A 20579-nucleotide genomic window follows, 5' to 3' on the forward strand; every position below is an offset into this window, starting at 1 on the left:
AAATCATGTGTTAGGTGTCTAATGTGGTTGAGTAAAAGAGCACTTAAGTTTGCACCTTAGGTGGTAGAAGGTTAAGTGATTTGCTCAAGATCACAAAGAGCTGTAGCAGGATTTGAATCTGGCTTTTCTGATTGCCAGTCAGGTGCTCTAACCACAAGGCTACTCCTCCAAATTTCAAAATTATTGAATATTAAAATAAAATAACCATCAAAGCAAGTGTTTAAGTTCTTAACATTTTCTTAAGATTTTATCAGCAAAGAATACCCATCCTCCCTTGTTACAACAGGATTTAACGCATATCAGTTATCAATCAGTCTACTGCATTAAATTAGTTTGGCGGGGGGGGGGGGAGTGTCAATCATAATTCCACTCCCCCACCAATACTTCAGAACATTAAACCTTCACAGGATGTCAAGATTCATATCCATTACATTCCAAACAGCTCACTCAATCACTGCTCACCATAGTAGATTTTAAATCACCAAATGGACTGCAGATTTTAAAATGTCAAAATAATAATAATAATTTTATTCTTATATACCGCCATACCAAAAAAGTTCTAGGTGGTTCACAACAAGGTGAGCTAATACATGGGATACAGATAAAATACAAATTAGAATAATGGACTTAAAAACAGATAAAGACAGAAAGCATTTACAATATAATGCAGAAAAGAAAACAACAGTTTAAAATTGGGGAAGCATTGCTGACAGTTTAAAAAGAACTGTTTAAATGCCAGCCAGACAGGCAATAAAACACCGGCATGGCAGGGAAAGAAGTAATACATAGAAAAGATAAAATACATCAAGTTGAATATAAGGAACTTGATTGAAAAAATGAATCAGAATGCAGCCTATCAAAAAGTTGAGTCTTTAACAATTTTCTAAAAATCAAGATAGGACAGTTCTTTTTTAATCTTTAAATACACCTGAATATCAATCCATGGGTGAGACAAGGTATTGATTCTGGGCATTCCAGTATAGAGGCAAGTAACACCACATACCGTGATCCTGCTGGCTCGATTTAAAGCCTCTACCCAGTCCTGTAGGTCTCTTTCATCACTGGCTTGTAGGAAGTACTTCTGTGATAATGCATTGATAACTGAGGGAGGGAACAGAAAAGAAATCTAGCTGAACACTCATCAGTCATCAAATAGAAATTACAGCCCAGCAAGTGACCTGCAACTGCCAGGAGACCATTCATTTGTGCTTTGGGGGTTGGAGCAAGGAGGTCTTGGCTTATTGATTCACACTGAGTCACAGCTATTTAAAAAAAAAAAAAGGCTTTGCATCTCATGTCTTGTGTATTGTGCTGTCTACATTTATGTATTTGGATTTAGCTCACACATATTTCAGTAGTAGCTCAAGACATTCAGGTGCAGTTGATATTTCCCCTTTCCCAGAGGTTTTACATTCTAAGGGATCTTTACTAGGGTTACCATATGGCTCCAGAAAATGGAGGACAGATTGAGACATCCACTGAAAGCTATGAAAGTAAAACCTGTATGTCTCAATCCGTCCTCCTTTTTCTGGGACCATATGCACTTAGGCTCTGATTCTATAATGTCTGCCTAAAGTTAGGCACCGATATTGACGCCTAACTTAATTGATAAATAGGATTAATTCATGCTGATATTGGCACTCAATAACATAGAATAGGCTTTAATTGGCCTTGATTGAAAGTTGGGCGTCTAACTGGAAAAACTAGATTCTATAAAAAGTAGGCACCTAGCCCAAAGCACTTCCACTCAAAGTGTTACTATTCAAGTGTTATTTATAAGACAAAGAGGGCCAACACCTCTTAGGGTGGTTATTTAGACCAGCGGTCATGTCCATTAGACCATGAGAGAGAGCAGATTCTGAGTTTCTCTCCTCATTCCTGTTTGGAACAACTGCTTAAATATTCTTGAAGCTGTAAATAAGTTGACTATGGCAGTGATTCCCAAATCAATATGTATAAGGTACCGTAAATTTGCATGAGCAGCCTTGAAAATCTTACTGGCTCTGTGTGTGTCTGCATCTGTGTGTCTCTGTGCATATCTCCTGGGGGTTAGTGTTGCGCATACCAAGACAGTAATGAATCTTGCTCCTACGCCAAGGTATACAGAGTATGATCTCAGTCTTTCAAATTTACTGCTAACACTCGCTATAGTACTTGCATCATGCCAAAGAGAACTTCATTCTGGAGTTCATAAGATGTTAACATGTGTAGGCAATTTATCCAGATGTTCTTGGAAATTCTTTCTAGGGAAGCCTGTGGCATCCAAAACAATTGGAAACTCATATTTTTGTCTCTTTCTGCCATGTTTTCTTAGACTCTGAAGGCCAGATTCTATAAATGGTCCCCTAATCACGGATGCCTAGTGACACCTAACAATTCCATATTGGACCCAAATTGAATTAACAACTTCCCCCCCCTTTTACTAAGCCCAATTTCCATATTCAATTTAATTGAATAACAAGCCAATAATTGGGTGCTAATAATCAATTATCAGCACTAATTATCATCAGTTAAAATTTATGCATATATTTTTGGGCACTGGGATCCATTCAAAAATTTTACGTGCAGTTCCAAAAAAGGGGTGTAACTAGGGGTGGATCAGGGGCAGTGGCGTACTAATGGGGTGGGGAGACTGCCCCGGGTGCCATCTTGGTGGGGGTGCTGGCACCTCTCTGCCCTCCCATGCAATGCTCGCACCCTCCCTTCCCCTTGCTGTACCTCTTTAAATTTTCATCAGTGCAAGCAACTTCTCTGACTTGCCGCTAGCACAGGCTTGGCTCCCCTCTGAAATCACTTTCGGGTTATGAGGCCAGAAAGTGACATCAGAGGGTAAGCCAATGACGGCGTGAGCAGCAGGCCAGAGATAGCTGTTCACACTGGCTAAGATTTAAAGAAGTACAGGGGGAGGGGAAGGGAGTGGGGGAGGAAGGAGCAGGGGGTGCAGAAGGAGTGAGAGGACTTGAGGAGGGCACGAGGGGGGAAATGCCACCACCCCGGGCGCCTCGTACCCTTGATATGCCTCTTACCTTTGCTACACCACTGATCAGGGATGTTCCTGAAATTTATGCACACTGATATAGATTAAGGGGAACCCACATGAAAACAAAGAAAAATGGGGAGACCCAATGATCCACAGTGAAAACAATCCACCGATGAAAACAAAAACAAAAACTGTGGATACAGATGTTCTGGAGATAATTTATTAAACACTGACATATAAAACCATGAAAATTCAATTTAAAAAGTACAATGATAAAAAATACTGTGATAAAAATCCAACTGGACCCTACACGAAACCAAACGCCTTTACAGGAAAATTTTACACCTGTTCCGTTCAATTTTGGTTTTTCCAATCTGGGTTTTTTTTTTAAATATTCTACATACCATCATCTGGGACCCCTGAGGAAGAAGTGTTTTTCGAAACACGGACTGTGTCGGGTCAGGTCCACATGAATACTAGGACCAGTTTTTGGATATATTTATTAGATTGATTTTATGTATGTTATATATGTTTTTATGATTTTTATTGAATAAATTCCTGCACCTTGTATATTCCACTGCAGTTTTGTTTTGGTTTTCTTGCTTCGCATTTTTTCTGCGTTTTTTGTTGGTTTCTTTTGTTTTGCATATATGGTCAATATGACAGAACACAAAGGAGACAGGGCACCAACACTGAACCTCCTTCCATTGGCTTATCCACAACACAGTGGGTGAGGTGGGAACACTTAAGACCCTGCTGCACAGGGCATATTTCTGGCTTGGGACACTCCTGCTTGCTCATTGTCAGGGTTGGCCTTGATTTGTAAGTGGACTAAATCAGGGTAGATTCACTTCAGTTATGTGCACAGCACCTTTGTGCAATGTCTGGTTCACCCTGCTGTGGGATCTCAATACTCAGAGGTACCTTCTAGAGCAGGGGTGTCAAAGTCCCTCCTCGAGGGCCGCAATCCAGTCGGGTTTTCAGGATCTCCCCCGATGAATATGCATGAAATCTATTAGCATACAATGAAAGCAGTGCATGCAAATAGATCTTGTGCATATTCATTGGGGAAATCCTGAAAACCCGACTGGATTGTGGCCCTCGAGGAGGGACTTTGACACCCCTGTTCTAAAGTGACTTGGTTTCCTCCTTCCCACTTTGATAGCTATTTATAGACACAGGGCAGGAAGACTGCTTTTGCTATGAGGTAACAAGCTTGGGATAATTTAGGTATATACAAAAATATAGCCTTTAGGAAAAGCAAACCTACGAACTGGTTCCAAGTACATCCTCACCCATTTTCATAACCAATGTTTTATTCAGCTAAAATAGTATAGAGAAGCACATTTCATACTCACCAAAGCAAAACTGAACTTTTGGCCTCTGTTTTGCAGTAGCGATGCTAACCTGAAAAATAGCATTGAAAATAAAAATAATGAGGATAATATTCAAGGAGTTAACTGGATAAACCATGCAATTTCAAAATTCTGGGCCACTAACCACTTAATATTGAGTCAGGCAACTTGAGATCTAACCACAGGCTAGCCGGTTAAAAGTAGGAGAGATTGGCAAGGATGATATAATGGAGTGGAAGGATATACAGAAGCAACATGGGTTGGTGTGGCAGGATAAGAGTGGATGGTATCTGGGAAGATTGAATGAAGACAGCTCACTATTTGAGATTTTGTGTAGGGCAGGGGTTCTCAATCCATGCAAATCTCTCTCATGCATATTTATTGTGGATATCTTGAAAACCTACTGGTTAAGTGTGTCCAAAGATCTGGGTTGAGAACTACTGGTGTAGGGTTACAAGGGAATAATTAAATGCTTTACCTGAATAAATTAATGTAAACCATTCTGAGCTCCCCTGGGCGAATAGTATAGAAAATTGAATAAATAAATATTGTGCTACAAAGGTACCCCAGAAGAACCACAGAGGAAAATGGGAGGAAAAGCTGAGAGAGAGAGGAGAGGAAAAACAGAGTGGGAAAAGATTTTTATAAATAGTAGTCATAGCTTCTTGCTTCGGGATCACTGAAGACCTCTGAGGCAATATCACTTGTCCCAGACTCAAGGACTGCAGGACATTTTTTGCAGGAAGGGTAAAAATGGAAGAAAGCCACACCCAGAAAACACAAAGTAGAATTTAGCATTTTAAATTTACTTCTGGCATGTTTAAAGGCACTGTGCAATAGAGCTACCCAGGAGTAGCAATTTTCAAAGACTTTATACACACCGTGCATGCAGGTGAAATATTTGGGGGTGTGATTAGGGTGGGGATTGCAAAAACGAATGTGGCTTTATATTTGCAAAAGAACAACATGTATTGTTTTAGATTTTAAAAAAAGGTCTGGCAGAGAAAGCAAACATGTGACTATGGGTCCTTTTTCTTTTAGGCAGTTAGTTACAAGTGAACAGATGTGTGTATGTTCATTTTAAAAACTGGTGCAGAATCTGTGCTCCCCCCCCTTAGGGCTGCATCAGGGGATTAATTAAACTGTAAAATAAATAAATACAAACCATATTACAATATGGGCTACAAAATCACAAAAGCTCTACCTAAAGTACCAATTGTGATATAAAACGTTACTTCTGAATACACAAAATCCATTGCTGACAATTAGACTAACCTGCATAAGAATTTTTACATACTCAGAAAGTGCTAATCCAAGATCTCATTTATCTGGTAGTAACTAAAAATAAATGCATAGCATGACAAATATTGCCAATTATACAACATTATTAAAAAAAAAAAAAAAAAAAAAATCAGTCAAGAAACTACTGAAGAATCAGTTCAAAGAGCAAAACCTCAGCTTAAACAGGAATAAAATAACATGTTACTGCCAGATAAATGAGATCTTAGATTAGCACTTTCTGGGTATGTTAAAGTTTTTATATTGACCAGTCTAATTGTCAGCAAAGGATTATGTGTATAAAGATAAGAACATAAGAATAGCCTTACTGGGTCAAACTAATGGTCCATCTAGCCCAGTATCCTGTCTGCACAGTGGCAAATCCAGGTCACAAGTACCTGGCCAAAACCAAAGGAGTAGAAACATTCCAGAATCTCAAAGAGTAAACAAGATTCTGGAACTCCAAAGAACAGCAACATTCCGTGCAGAATCCCCAAGGAGAAGCAACATTCCATGCTACCAATCCAGGGCAAGCAGTGGCTTCCCCCCTGTCTGTCTCAATAGCAGACTATGGACTTTTCCTCCAGGAACTTGTCCAAACCTGCTACATTACTGCCCATGACTGATGGATTACAAAGAAATGTATATTAGTACTAGAGCCCAGTATGTATCACGTTATGAAAAAATTCTGGTACTGAAACGTCTTCCACTATAACTATGGCAAATGTAACCAGTAAATGTACATTATGTACATTGGTATTAGATCCCTAGTGTGTGTCTAGTTAGGATAAAAACTTGTATTGAAAAAACGTACAATGTTGCGGATAACTATGGCAAATTGTAACCTGTAAACTCTATATTATGTTTACTGTTATTAGACCCCTAGTATGTATAGAATTAGGACACAACCTTGTATCATAAAATTGTACTGTAAATGTCATTCTGTTCTGCATGCAGTTCATTGAAATTGCATGCCATTGTTATTTTAATTTATTTTACTTTCTCAATACGCACACTTGTCCTTTTGTCCTTTTGTCGTATCCATCACAAATTTTGGCATAGCATTGTTCAAACACCATCATGTGTTTTTTAAAAATGTTTTTTAATAATAATTTTTTTATCTTTTATTATGTATATAATTGTTGTTTCATAATTTTAATTTTATATTATATTTGTGCCTAATAGGACCCCTGACGAAGGTTTGTCCAAAACACGGACCGTGTCGGGTCCCTTGATTGGTAAAAGGGTTTGCATATAATTACTTTGTCACAATAAATTTTGCCTATGTCTTCTACAGATCTGCAGTTTTGTTTTGTTTGCTTTGAACTGCTATTACCACATCCTCTGGCAATGTGTTCCGGAGGTGGGTCTTTAAAAAAAATAAATTTATTTTTATTAAAGTTTTCAGTAAAGTACAAAATAGCACAAGAAGGATAGCAGTACAATGGTAAATACAATATAAAACAGTAATAAAACAATCTACAAATCTGAAAAAAATCTAAATGCAGCTCTCAGAACCCCACACTTGTACCAAGATATCCACACACAATTAGCAAACAGTAACCCGCCCAACACCCCACAGTACATAACATGTCCAACAGATAACTAGTTTCAAGTTTATTGATTTTTTTAAATATTCTTTATTCATTTTCAAAATTACATTAAGTGTTAAATATATTCATTCAGATTAACATTAACTACATCACTTACAAACAATCATTGATATATTACATAAAAACATATCCCTTCCCTTTTCCCACCCCACCCACCCTTATATTCCATTATCATATAAAACATGTAATAATAAAATTCCCCCCTCCCTACCCCTTAAATCGATAAGTATAAGGGAAACAATTTCAAATTAATCTTTACAATACTTTGTTAATGGTTTCCACACATCCTGAAACTTCTTAAAGTATCCCCTTTGCAATGCAATAAACCTTTCCATTTTATAAATATGGCATAAAGAGTTCCACCAGAAGTTATAATTTAATCTCCTCCAATCCTTCTAATTATATGTAATTTGCTGAATGGCAACACCGGTCATTATAAGTAGTAATTTATTATTATTTTTAATATACCGACCATCAGCGGGTATCTAGCCGGTTTACAATAATATGCTAAAATAGAAATAAAAGCAATACAGTACTTGTAAAAAGTAATGATTTTAGGAAGGGAGGGAAGTGTACATTGAAAACATAGACAAGACGAACTTGAAAGTGAGGATTAAAGAGGAGGAAAGGGGTAAAGTTACATTATTTAGAGATAAAAATAGGGGGAAAAAAAAGGAGTTGAAAGGAAATGGAGGGAAAAAGGATAAAACTCCCTGTTGATTCTGCAGCAGGCTACCCAATCATCTCCGCAACCCTCCCCCACTCCACCCCCACCACCCTACTGGTAAACTTGTGTTCCGGAGTTTAACTATTTTCTGAGTGTAAAAATATTTCCTCCTATTGGTTTTAAAAGTACTCTGTAACTTCATCGAGTGTCTCCTAGTCTTTTTAATTTTTGATGCATTAAAAAATTGATCCACTTGTACTCCACTCAGGATTTTGTAGACTTCAATCATATCTCCCCTCAGCCGTCTCTTTTCCAAGCTGAAGAGCCATAACCTCATTAGACTTTCCTCATACGAGAGGAGTTCCATCCCCTTTATCATTGTGATTACTCTTCTTTGAACCTTTTCTAGTTTCGCTATATCTTTTTTGAGATAAGGCAACCAGAATTATACACAATACTAAAGGTGAGGTTGCACCATGGAGTGATAAAGAGGATTTTATAACATTCTTAGTCTTGTTAACCATCCCTTTTTTATTAATTTCTAGCATCTTATTTGCTTTTTGGCTACCACCGCACATTGGATGGAAGGTTTCATCATATTATCTACAATGACACCCAGCTCTTTTTCTTGGGTGCCGACACCCAAGGTGGATCCTAGCATCTGGTAACTATGATTTGGGTTATTCTTCCTAATGTGCATCACTTTGCATTTGTCTACATTAAATTTCATCAGCCACTTGAGGCCCAGTCTTCCAATTTCCTAAGGTCTGAGGGGAGATATGATTGAAGTCTACAAAATCCTTAGTGGAGTAGAATAGGTACAAGTTAAATACTTGCTTCTTTGTTTTGTAATTCTCCTGGAAATGTCCAGACTACTAATTTGTAATTCGCTTAGAACCGCAAGGCACAGGCGGAATAGAAATCACTAATGTAATGTAATGTAAGTAGATAGATTTTTCACTCCGTCAAAAATTACAAGACTAGGGAACACTCAATGAAGTTAAAGGGAAATACATTTAAAACCAATAGGAGGAATTATTTTTTCACTCAAGAGAATTGTTAAGCTCTGGAACGCATTGCCAGAGGTTGTGGTAAGAGCAGATAGCATAGCTGGTTTTACGAAAGGTTTGGACAATTTCCTGGCAGAAAAGTCCATAGTCTGTTATTGAGAAAGACATGGGGGAAGCCACTGCTTGCCCTAGATCGGTAGCATGGAATGTTGCTACTCCTTGGGTTTTGGCCAGGTACTTTGGCCATTGTGAGAACGGTCTACGTTTATGAATTCCTACAGCTGTCCACACTCTAATTATGCCACTGATTTAACTTTATTAGATTTTAATTGATCTATTTTATTGATTTTATTGTATTTCAGATTGACTGTTTTTTTTGTGTATCTTAAACATTGACTGCGTGCATTTTATGTTGTGAACCGCTTCGAATTTCTGGTATAGCGGTATATAAGAAATAAATTATTATTATTATTGGTCTGACTAGTAAGGCTATTCTTATGTTCTAGCAAAGCAATCAACGCTTTGTTACCATTTGGATCTTCTTATCTTTGCGAACTTGGATTTTCAGCTCTGACAAATTCAATTGAAAAAAAAAGAGAATGACTGTAGATGATAGATAATGAAATGCGTGTTTACTTGTCGACTATCAAGTCGCATTTTGAGTTAATATGCACTCAAAAACAAGCACACCATCACATTTATTAGCAATTCAATCTACTTAAAATTTTACCATTGTTATAATTACCTATACATAGGTTAAAGAACTTGAAATAAATAACTCTCAAATTTAATATTTTGTTGGTTTTGCAATTTTATAATTTCATTTATAATGTGCCGCAAAAAACATTTGCTTCATTTAGTGTGTTGGAGCTAAAAAAAGTTTGAGACACTGCTCTAAAGGCTCTTTCCCTTTCTCTCCCTCCCCTACCAGCGTTCTTGCTGAATCATTATTATATTTATACATGAAGCTCATATGCAGAACAGAAGAGTAGTTTCAGCTTCCACGTTTCAGAAATGGCCTCATTTATAAATTATAGGTTCTTTTTGGTCACAAAAGATTTATGCCAGGCTGCCCTCTTACAGAGTCATAAATACAGACAAGGAAACGGCTGCAAAACTTTATTGCAGGAGAAAAACTTAAAGTATTGCAGTGGAAAGAATCACAAAGGCTGCATGTAACAGGACCTTCAGGGATGTTTATTCTGACTTCGGAAATCACCGTAATAACAATATTGCTGGTTGAGGGGTGTGTGTGTGATTTCTTCTGTATTTTAGGGGATCAGTACTGATTCTTTTTATCTATAAATCCCAATGAATGTTTTTTTGTCAGCTACCACCTTTTAGACATAAAATTGATCAAAGAGAACTGTTTCACTCCTGTAGCCTGGATGTGTCAAAGCCGGTGACGGGACTAAATCACGCGAGACAACGGCGCGCCGACAACTGAGCGCAAGGTTGACGGAGCGCCGAAGAAAAGCACTATTTTAAAGGGCTCCGACGGGGGGTGTGTGGGGGGGAACCCCCCACTTTACTTAACAGACATTGCGCTGGCGTTGTGGGGGGTTTGGGGGGTTGTAACCCCCCCACATTATACTTAAAACTGTACTTTTTCCCTAAAAAACAGGCAAAAAGTTCAGTTTCAAATATAATGAGGGGGGTTACAACCCCCCAAACCCCCCACAACGCCAGCGCGATGTCTGTTAAGTAAAATAGGGGGGTTCCCCACCAACACCCCCCGTCGGAACCCTTTAAATAGTGCTTTTCTTTGGCGCGCCGTCAACCTTGCGCTCAGTTGTCTGCGCTCAGTTGTCGGCGCGCCATTGTCTCACACGATTTTGTCTATGAACCATCAAAGCCAGGCAGAAGCTCCAGGTGAGTGAAGAGGAGTCTGAGGACAGTCACAGATGGCAGAGCTCTGTCACCTATGCCCTCCTTTTTCTCAGTTGCAACTTGAGGCAAATTATACTCTGTTACAGTGGGTATTTTTCCTGTGCTTGAAGGCTTTCATTCTAAAACTGCATCTATGGTTCATCACAATCATTGTTCTGCCACGTTCAAATACAGTCGTATTTGAATGCAGTTCTTAAATCCCTTCCCTAATGTCTTTCCCCATCTATGTTCTTTTCATGATAAACTGTAGTTCTACCTATTATCCCTCCCCCCAAGTTTGTCATGGTTAATGTCTGTTGTTTATATCTTTCAAGATGCCTATTTTTATATTGTTAATCGCTTAGAAATTCTTTATAAGCGCTTTTATCAAATTTTAAATAAAACTTGAAACTTGGAAGGTTAAGTGACTTGCCCAGGATCACAAGAATCAGTAGAGAAATGTGAACCTGTCTCAGCTCTTCAGCCCTGTTCTAACCACTAGGCGACTCCTCCACTCCAGGAATGTAGTACAGGCAGTCCCCAAGTTACAGACGCCCGACTTACGTACGACTTGTACTTACGAACGCAGTTGCAGCTCCATTTGATTTCACTGAGCAGTGGCATAGACTTCTACACGTCTCCTGCAGCAGATTCAGGAGTGATGCATGACCACATTAAGAACAGTGTGTGGTTGTGCAAGCTGTACCTTAGAGCAGTGTTCTTCAACCTTTTGACACCTATGGACCGTCGGAAATAAAATAATTATTTTATGGACTGGCACCGGTCCGCGGATCGGCAGTTGAAGAACACTGGGCTAAGTCATGGCATCTCCACCCAATCTCTGCTCCAGACCCCGCCCCCATAATAGTACTAATTGCAACACCATTTTTTTCATTCATTTTTCATATATACACACATACAATATAATCGTATTAACAACACATAATGGTTAACCACAAAATTAAAATACACAAAGCACACTGTATACTTTTCAACATTCATTCCTACCAGCAAACAGATAACCCCATGCAAATGCAGGACTAAAAACTAAACGTACTAATAGTCACAAACAAACCCTAAGATGCAAGACTCTGCAAGCAGTACAACCGCAGAGGAAAAAAAAAACAAATGCATTTCTTCCTGAACAGACAAATCAATCACTAAATAAAAAAAATAAAAGCATTTCCCCTACCGTTGTTGTCTCTCTCCCTCCATGTGCCTTGCCTTCTGGCCTGCCCCCCGGTGTTAGCTTCAGGCCGGTCCATAGGGTCTTCGGGCTGGCTCCCTGACTGCTGCATTGCACAAAGCTGTGGGAAGTGGCTCCTCACGTGCATCCCGCGCCTCATCTGGAATCCTTCCCTCTGACGTTGCGACATCAGAGAGAAGGCTTCCGTGTCAGGTGCAGGCCGCGAGTGGGAGCCTTTTCTCACGGCTTTGTGCACTGCAGCACTCAGGGAGCCGGCCCGAAGACGACGCATTGATCGTACCAAGGACTGGCGGCTACATAACAATCTCTTGGGCCCAATGGGGGTGCCGGCCCTGTGGACCGGCAGAAAATTTCTGGGGACCGGCACCGGTCCACGGACTGGCGATTGAAGAACACTGCCTTAGAGGGAACACTGGAAGGGACAGTTGGCCCTTGTCAGCTGGGAGCAGAGGTAAGCAACAAGAATCTTAAAATCTACAGCTTCTGAGTTCCATGGAAATCTGACTTAAGAACAGTTTTAAAAGCTTAAGTCGTTCTTAACCCGGGGACTTCCTGTATCAGAAACTGTTGTAGCCTTTACTGATTTGTTTAGTTGTAAAATCTAAGAAATCTATCAGATTTTGAGAATCACTCTGTATGCACGCACTAATTCATCCATCTTTTTAGGAGCAGCTACACTTTAACCAGTTGGCAAATTGGCTAGGCAAAAATTATCCAGTCACTTGGGGGGGGGGGGGGGATGGGAATTTTTCAAAAGCAACTCCTGAAGTGATCAGGATAAATTCTTAATGTCCCCTGTGTCTCCACCACATAACAACCAGTCGCAAACCATACTGTTCATGTCTATAACTGGGCACCACAATTTAGGCATCTAAATGGCTTGCGCTGATGGTGAATTCTATAATGTCATCTGGACATCAAGATTCATAGAATATTAGTGAAACTTGGAATCTACATGTCTACATTTAGATGTGCTCAACGGCAGGCATAAGTGGGCGTGGCTAAATGTGGCACTTTAGATGGTGTATAAGTTTTAAAATAAATATCTAATAATAAATATTCTGTAAGTTAGGCACATAAATATTGGTCTTGCCCATGCCCCATTCATTACTTGTCCCCTGTGAATGCCCCTTTGCATTTATGTACTAAGGCCCTCTTTTACTAAGGCTCCTTTTACGAAGCCGCGTTAGCGATTTTAGCGCACGCAGCTTTTTTGCGCGTGCTAAACCCACGCTACACGGCTAGAACTAACACCAGCTCAATGCTTGCATTAGCATCTAGCACAGCCGGCAGTTTAGCACACGTTATTACGCGCGTTAAACCGCTAACGCGGCTTCGTAAAAGGAGCCCTAAGGTGCACTAACTGATTAGCGTGCGCTAAACGCTAACACGTGCATTTTAGTCTATGGACATGTTAGCGCTTAGTTTCAAGTTTATTAGGTTTTTATATACCGCCTATGAAGATTATCTAAGTGGTTTTACAATCAGGTACTCAAGTATTTTTCCCTGTCTGTCCCGCTGGGCTCACAATCTATCTAATGTACCTGGGGCAATAGGGGATTAAGTGACTTGTAAATCAACTAAGGTCCATCACAAACCCACAGATAGAAACACTTTTTTGCATTATACTAGTTGTCATCCAGGTAAATTGAAGGATAGTCTCCCAATTTCACAGTTCCTTCGATATAGAAGGAATTGTTCCACCTTAGAAAATTACAAAACTCAGGCTAAAGAGCTGAAATGTAAGTTGCAACAACGAGGATACCCAGAACGAGTACTGAAGGGTGCCTATACAAGAACCAGATATGCAAACAGGGAATTGTTATTAGAAAGGAAACCTAAACAAAAAGAGGAATGGTGCCCTACTTGTGTACTAACCTTTGGAGGAGGAATAGGAGAGGTGACAAAAATAATTAAAAAGCATTGGTCAATTGTTCAGTTACAACCTCTCTTTGCAGAGACAACTTTAAGGGTAGCCTACAGTCGCCAACGGAACCTTAAAGAAATATTATGTCCATCTGATACTGCTATTAGAATCAATTCAACAGAGGTGCACGGGGGACATACAAAATGTGGTAAATGTAAGACCTGTGAGACAACAATAGAAGTACTAGGTCACTTTCTCCATCCTCAAACAAGGGTAAGTTGGCGTTTGAAACATAGAACTTCATGCAACACGTCGTACGTGGTTTATGCTATAGTCTGTCCATGTTTGAAACTATACATAGGACAGACCACTCGATCTTTTCGGACCAGGATTGGGGAACATCGGAGTAGTTTGGCATGTAGAAAACTGGAGGAACCTTTGGTCCAACATTATTTGTCAGCGAATCATGTCTGCACAGAATTTCAGTGTATGGTCCTGGATCATGTGCCACTTACAACCAGAGGAGGAGATAGGCGACGGATCCTCATGCAGAAAGAACAGGAATGGATTTTCCGTTCGGACACCGAAGAGCCCAAAGGACTAAATGCTAAGGAAAAGTGGCACATATTTTTTTGACTTTGAAATGAACAACTTTATGGCTAATGACATCTTAACACAGTGATCATCAGTTTCCTATTCAAAGAATAGTAGTTGCAAGCCCTTTCAGACTATTGGATGATGCAATTAGGCTCCTCCCATGTGATGTCATATGTTAGTAGTATAAAACTGGGCGGTTCAAAGCGGCGGCCATCTTTGCCATTTGAGCGTTCATACATTCGCCGAGTAAGTAGAAGTACGGAGCGGAATATTCTGGCATTGGTCTTACTCTAATAGCGCTGTTTTTTGCATTATTTTCACAGGAGTCCAATGCCCTGACGCAGCTATACAGTGAAACGCCAGCTATCTTTATGTTGGCAGGAACGGACCGCAACAAAGAAAACAGAAGCTGAGAGATATAAGAACTCATAAGAACTCTCTGCCTAATTGAAGCTAAGTTCATTATCAGTTTTTTGAGAGTTTTTTTATATACATCATCTTGAAATTAGGCAGGAGGGGGAGAGTGCCGATGAGGTTAGTTCCCTATCTAGTGCTGTTGTATAGTTAATCAGTGGCAACGCACGGGGATCTGAGGCCTCTCCTCTATAAAGAACTTTAAATGTGTGATTAGTGGAAATAAGTCTGATATGAGAAAACTTCATCACTGTTTCTAATTAAGAATTTGAAAATTGAATATAAGGGAGGTATTTTTGTGGATTAAGTGACTTGCCCACGGTCACAAGGAGCAGCATGGAATATGAACAGTCATCTTAGCAGGGATAGGAGGGTGGCACAATGGCAGGGGAATGAGTGGTGGGGAAAGCAGGTGGCATATGCTATCTGTGTGCGTATATGTGTAACTGGGAAAACAGAGAGAAGCTGGGAGAGGCCGTTTGAAAGGAGGAATCTCCTAACTGCTGTGTAACTCTAGAAGCTGGAACTGCATCTCTCATAGAAATAGATTGGTCCATTTTGAGGGAACTTTATTTCACTGGCCCATTTTCAAATTCACTGTCTTTACCTTGGATTTTCCTTCAAGCCAAATTTCATCCTATTAGGTTTAATTTCACCGAACTATTTTGGCCCCAGACAGACATTCTTGACCCCTTATATTAATTTCTTACCAATATCCATTAGAAAAATTTTAAAAAGTGCTCACCTGAATTGATCTGCAATCCTTTTCTTATAAACTGCCTTTTCATGAAGAGATTCACCCCAAGCGGTTTACAATACATTGAATAATAATCAGCTACTCTTAAGATATTTCTCCTAGCTGTCCTGGCAGGCTGACAATGTAACTGTGGTACCTGGGGCAATGGAAGTTCCAGTGACTCGCCCAGAGTTGCACTTGAGCTCACAACCTTAGGGGACTGAGGCAGCAGCTCTAACCACTCTGCCACTCCTCCTTCGGGGGGCAGGTGGGGGTTTTAAGATGCACAGCAAAGCTGGCTGGTGCCAGTGACAGTAATCTCACCAGTTCAAGGTATCAGCTATGTTTACAAGATGCATTAACCCCACAAAGCTAGCTGTAGCGGCATCCGTTACTTAGGCCCTCTTTTACGAAGGTGCGCTAACCGGTTAGCGCGCATGCTTGTTAGTCTATGGACGCGTTAGCGTTTAGCATGCGCTAATTCAATTAGCGCGGGCTAATCGGTTAGCGCACTTTAGTAAAAGAGAGGGGTTAGTTCTGCTCTTCTGTCACTAAGAACAGAATATGCATTAGCTGTAGCAGAGCAGCAGCACTCCTAGGTGTCAGACCATGGTCAGATGACCTCCAAAAGGTCCGAGTATAGGCATAAGCTACATAGGAGTCAGTGGCGTAGTAAGGGTGGGGAACGGTCCAACCTGGGCGCCATCTTGGTGGGGGCAGTGGCACCCATCCGCCTTTCTGCCCCCCCCCACCCCCGCCGGCTTATTCCCCACTGCCCCACTACTGCGTGCCCCTTCCCTCATACCTCTTTAATGTTCACAGCGCGAGCAAACCCCAACCCGCTGCTCGTGCCAGTGTCGGCTCTACCTCCGATGTCGCTTCCTGGACCCGCGCCTAGGAAGTGATGTCAGAGGAAGAGCCGACGCTGGCGTAAGCAGCAGGTTGTGGTTGCTGCTTGTGCAGGGAGCGTTAAAGAGGTACGGGGGACGGGAAGGGGTCTGCGGCAGGAGGGGGCAGAGGAGCGAAAGGGAGTGGGGGTGGGGTAGCGGAGGGGTACCTCTCACCCTCGCTACGCCACCGATAGGGTTTGCAACCTGTGCCAATAGATCCCCAGAGTTGGTAAATGATGGCACTATGCATTTGAAGTATGGTTGTGCTAGCAGATATCTGTGGATTTTGGAACAAGTCTCCTTTACGGTTGCTCAGTGCCCCATGCTCCCACAGGCGGAAAGATTCCTCTCTGCATTTACTCCATCTCCCGCTGCCGCAGAAAGAGGTAGGTGATGTTATGCAGACAGGGGATGACGAGAATAACTGTTCACTCGCTTAAGAATCGGCCCATCATAGACACTCCAATGTTCTTAGCATTTACTGGAGAAGTGGAAGTCGGCAGATGATTTGGGGACCCTGTTCATCAACACCTACGGCTCTCTCTGAAATATATTCTAGTTTCTACATCTCCAGGACAAGCTGGAATTACTACAAGCATAAATGGTTTTGCCATTGAGCACTGCATGCCAAGCTACCACCTCCGATTACTGGCTCATAGGCAGACAGATCCTGGGACTCTTCTACACACAGATCTACTCAGACAGGGCTTTTGAAATTGGAAAAACTGTGACCGTCTTAGTTTTTTTTTTGGATGGGCGAGCTTACGTTTTAAGCTACAGGTATGAGAAGATGAATGCCGACATACTAGGGCATTCTAAGATATTTAACTTAGTTTGGGGCCCATTAACGTCTTTTGTACAATTGTTATAGTTCTTTTAGCCTTCTTTTGTTGGTATAATTCAGACACATCCGGGGGGGGGGGGGGGGGGGGGGGGGGGGAGGGGAGGGATATATCTTTAGGGCCGATTCCTTGAGGTAATTGTGGGGTAGGGGGGCTTATATTGTTGTATTGCTACTGATTGCATTTAAGGGCTTATTTGTTATTGTTACTGATATGAACAATGTGTTGCACTTTTTGTTAGTAATGAAAAATCAATAATGATTAAAAAAAGGGCTTTTTCCCCACTTTCATAATCACATTAAAAAAAATATATTTTCCCTCCATTCCAGGCAGAAATCAACAGCTTTATAGGATGACACTCTAGCCACATGTGATAGGATCGAATAGTGCAGTGGTCTACATTAATTTTTAAGCTGAAGGAAGGCCAATCTGACCAGTGTGTGTTAAATGACATCCATCCTCATCAGCCCACTTTTAAACTACATTGGGAGGGGGGGAGGGGGGTATCCTCAAGGTTATGAACATTTCTAAATGCATTCTCTTTTGTCTATTAAGACGAGCGTGCAGCTCTCCCCCCCCCCCCCCCTACATTCCCTTTTCTATCCTGAGCCTAGAGGCAGACTAGCAGAAAAAAAGAAAGAGAAAGACAGTGGGGGCCACCCTTGGCCCCAGACCTTGCATTGAAAAACACTGCAATAATGCAATGATAATATAAACTCAATCATTCTGTCACAAGAGCGCCTAAATGTACGTGCCATTTGCACACTTAAATTATAGAATACTAGCACTTACACACGATTGTTACAGTTTGATGCATAAGAGCTAGTTAGGTGCTAAGCAGTGTTCTACGATTTTACCACACAACTTGCATAGAGTGAAAACGCAAGGGGACATTCACATAGGCAGGGCATAAGAACATAAGAATAGCCTTACTGGGTCAGACCAATGGTCCATCAAGCCTGTTCTCACGGTGGCCAATCCAGCTCACTAGTACCTGGCCAAAACCCAATGTGTAGCAATATTCCATGCTACCGATCCAGGGCAAGCAGTGGCTTCCCCCGTGTCTTTTTCAATAACAGACTATGGACTTTTCCTCCAGGAACTTGTCCAAACCTTTCTTAAAACCAGCTATGTTATCTGCTCTTACCACAACCTCTGGCAATGCATTCCAGAGCTTAACAATTCTCAGAGTGAAAAAATATTTCCTGCTATTGGTTTTAAAAGTATTTCCCTGTAACTTCATTGAGTGTCCCCTAGTCTTTGTAATTTTTGATGGAGTGAAAAATCGATTCACTTGTACCCGTTCTACTCCACTCAGGATTTTGTAGACTTCAATCATATCTCCTCTCAGCCATCTCTTTTCCAAGCTGAAGAGCCCTAACCGTCTTAGTCTTTCCTTATACGAGAAGAGTTCCATCCCCTTTACCATCTTGGTCGCTCTTCTTAGAACCTTTTCTAGTGCCACTATATCTTTCTTGAGATAAGGAGACCAGAATTGAACACAATACTCCAGTTGAGGTCGCCCCATAGAGCGATTCAGAGGCATTAAAACATTCTTAGTCTTGTTAACCATCCCTTTTTTAATAATTCCTAGCATCCTATTTATTTTTTTGGCTGCCCCCGCACATTGGGCTGAAGATTTCATCGTATTGGCTACGATGACACCCAGATCCTTTTCTAATCCCCAAGGGCATGGGTGTTTCCCTCAATTATAGCACATTTATACTTGACACAGGAATGGTGTCAGTGGGTGCATCTAAATGTTGGCGTGTATATGCCAACTTATACTATAAAGGAAGATGGGTGCCCAGATCCCATTCCAGAATTCATGCTTAGCGCCCAGCATTTTGGCACTTAACCTCTGATGCACTTTGTAGGAATGACCCCTATGGAAGCAGTTCTGTAAGTGGGTGCTTCTTTCTAGGCACTCAGATGCTGTACAGTAGAAGCCTATTCCATAAGGGTATCTGGATACCCAGGATTCTGTTGTAGAATACTAACGTAACCCAGCATGAGCGTACCTTGCAATTAAGATCCTGCAGTTACACCAGCCATAGATCTGGCATAACTGCAGGTAGTGGTGTAGCAATGATGAGAGGTGCCCGGGGCAGTGGTGCTCCTCCTCCTCTGCACACACCTTCCCTGTTCTCTCCTGTCATGCGCGTGCCGTTTCCCTTTCCTTGTACCTCTGTAACGTTCCTGGCGCGAGCAGCAACCCCCAAGCTGCTTTTGTGCCAGCATTGGCTCTTCCTCCGATGTCACTTCCTAAGTGCGGATCCAGGAAGTGATGTCAGAGGAAGAGCCGATGCTGGGGTAACAGCAGGTTGATGGTTGCTGCTCGCCCCAGGAACGTTACAGAGGTACTGGGGAAAGGAAGCGGAGCACAAGCGCAGTAATGGGGTAGGGTGGAGAAGAGGACGGATGCCTGCACCCTCACTAAGATGGTGCCCAGGGCGGACTGTCTCCCTTACTATGCCACTGATTGCAGGTACCTAAATGGAGCATGGAAGCATGTAACTTATTCATTCTGTAAGTGATGGCATTGCCCATGCCCCGCCCATGTGAACTCCCTCTTGCATTTATGTTCCACGTGTTTAAGTATAACTTACCTATGAATGTGCCAGTGTTTTGTACATTTCTACGTTCAAGTGGTGCGTAGATGTGGACCCTTCAGCTATACTACGAAAATCACTTCAGATTCACTAAGGCTTTCGTGCTTTTTTGGGCTTTGACAGTTCCCCCATATTCAGACAGGAAGCTGCAGGCAAGGTAGCCTTGTACATGATTACCTAGAACAATTGCTTACGCCTACTACTTATGGAGAATTCAGGAAACGTCATATCTGTTCCTGAAATATCTAGGCAGCTAACCCGCACAACTCTTTCCCCTCAATAACTGATCCCTTGAGCTGTTATCACTAGCTTCCACCCTGTTAAGTTCAATCTATTTGTATCTTATTTTAATCTTTGTAAACCGCAGTTCAATCGTTGTAAACCGCATAGAATTTCACGGTCCTGCGGTATATAAACTGTTATTATTATTATTACTCCTTTTCTCTCTATACATGGTGCATAGTTGTCCCATCTCCCCATCACTGATCTTTGCTATCCACATGATCTCATATTTACCTTTGATATATAGGATAGTCGCAAAGACCCAACTGCTTCTGTTCCAACGGGCAAGTTCTGGAAGAGAGCATAAAAGCTAGTTAGATGGTTAGAGCAACATACCTCGTTCCTCAACATGCCTGAGAG

General features: G+C 41.3%; 1 protein-coding gene across 4 annotated transcripts in view; it reads right to left on the bottom strand.

Moving 5' to 3' along the window:
* Positions 1 to 20579, bottom strand: part of PLEKHA2 (pleckstrin homology domain containing A2) — a 125378-nt gene that overhangs the window by 74271 nt on the left and 30528 nt on the right. For all 4 annotated transcript variants that reach the window (XR_004539966.1, XM_033950288.1, XM_033950286.1 and 1 more), the window contains 3 exons: positions 20454 to 20510; positions 4339 to 4387; positions 1004 to 1101 (listed from right to left, as the gene is read on the bottom strand). Coding sequence is in view for 3 of the 4 variants with exons in the window: in XM_033950288.1 (XP_033806179.1) it covers positions 1004 to 1101; positions 4339 to 4387; positions 20454 to 20510 (204 nt within the window). In the remaining variant the exon portion in view is untranslated. The remainder of the gene's footprint in view (positions 1 to 1003; positions 1102 to 4338; positions 4388 to 20453; positions 20511 to 20579) is intronic.

Source organism: Geotrypetes seraphini, chromosome 6 (genome assembly GCF_902459505.1).
Source record: "Geotrypetes seraphini chromosome 6, aGeoSer1.1, whole genome shotgun sequence".
Lineage (NCBI taxonomy): Eukaryota > Metazoa > Chordata > Amphibia > Gymnophiona > Dermophiidae > Geotrypetes > Geotrypetes seraphini.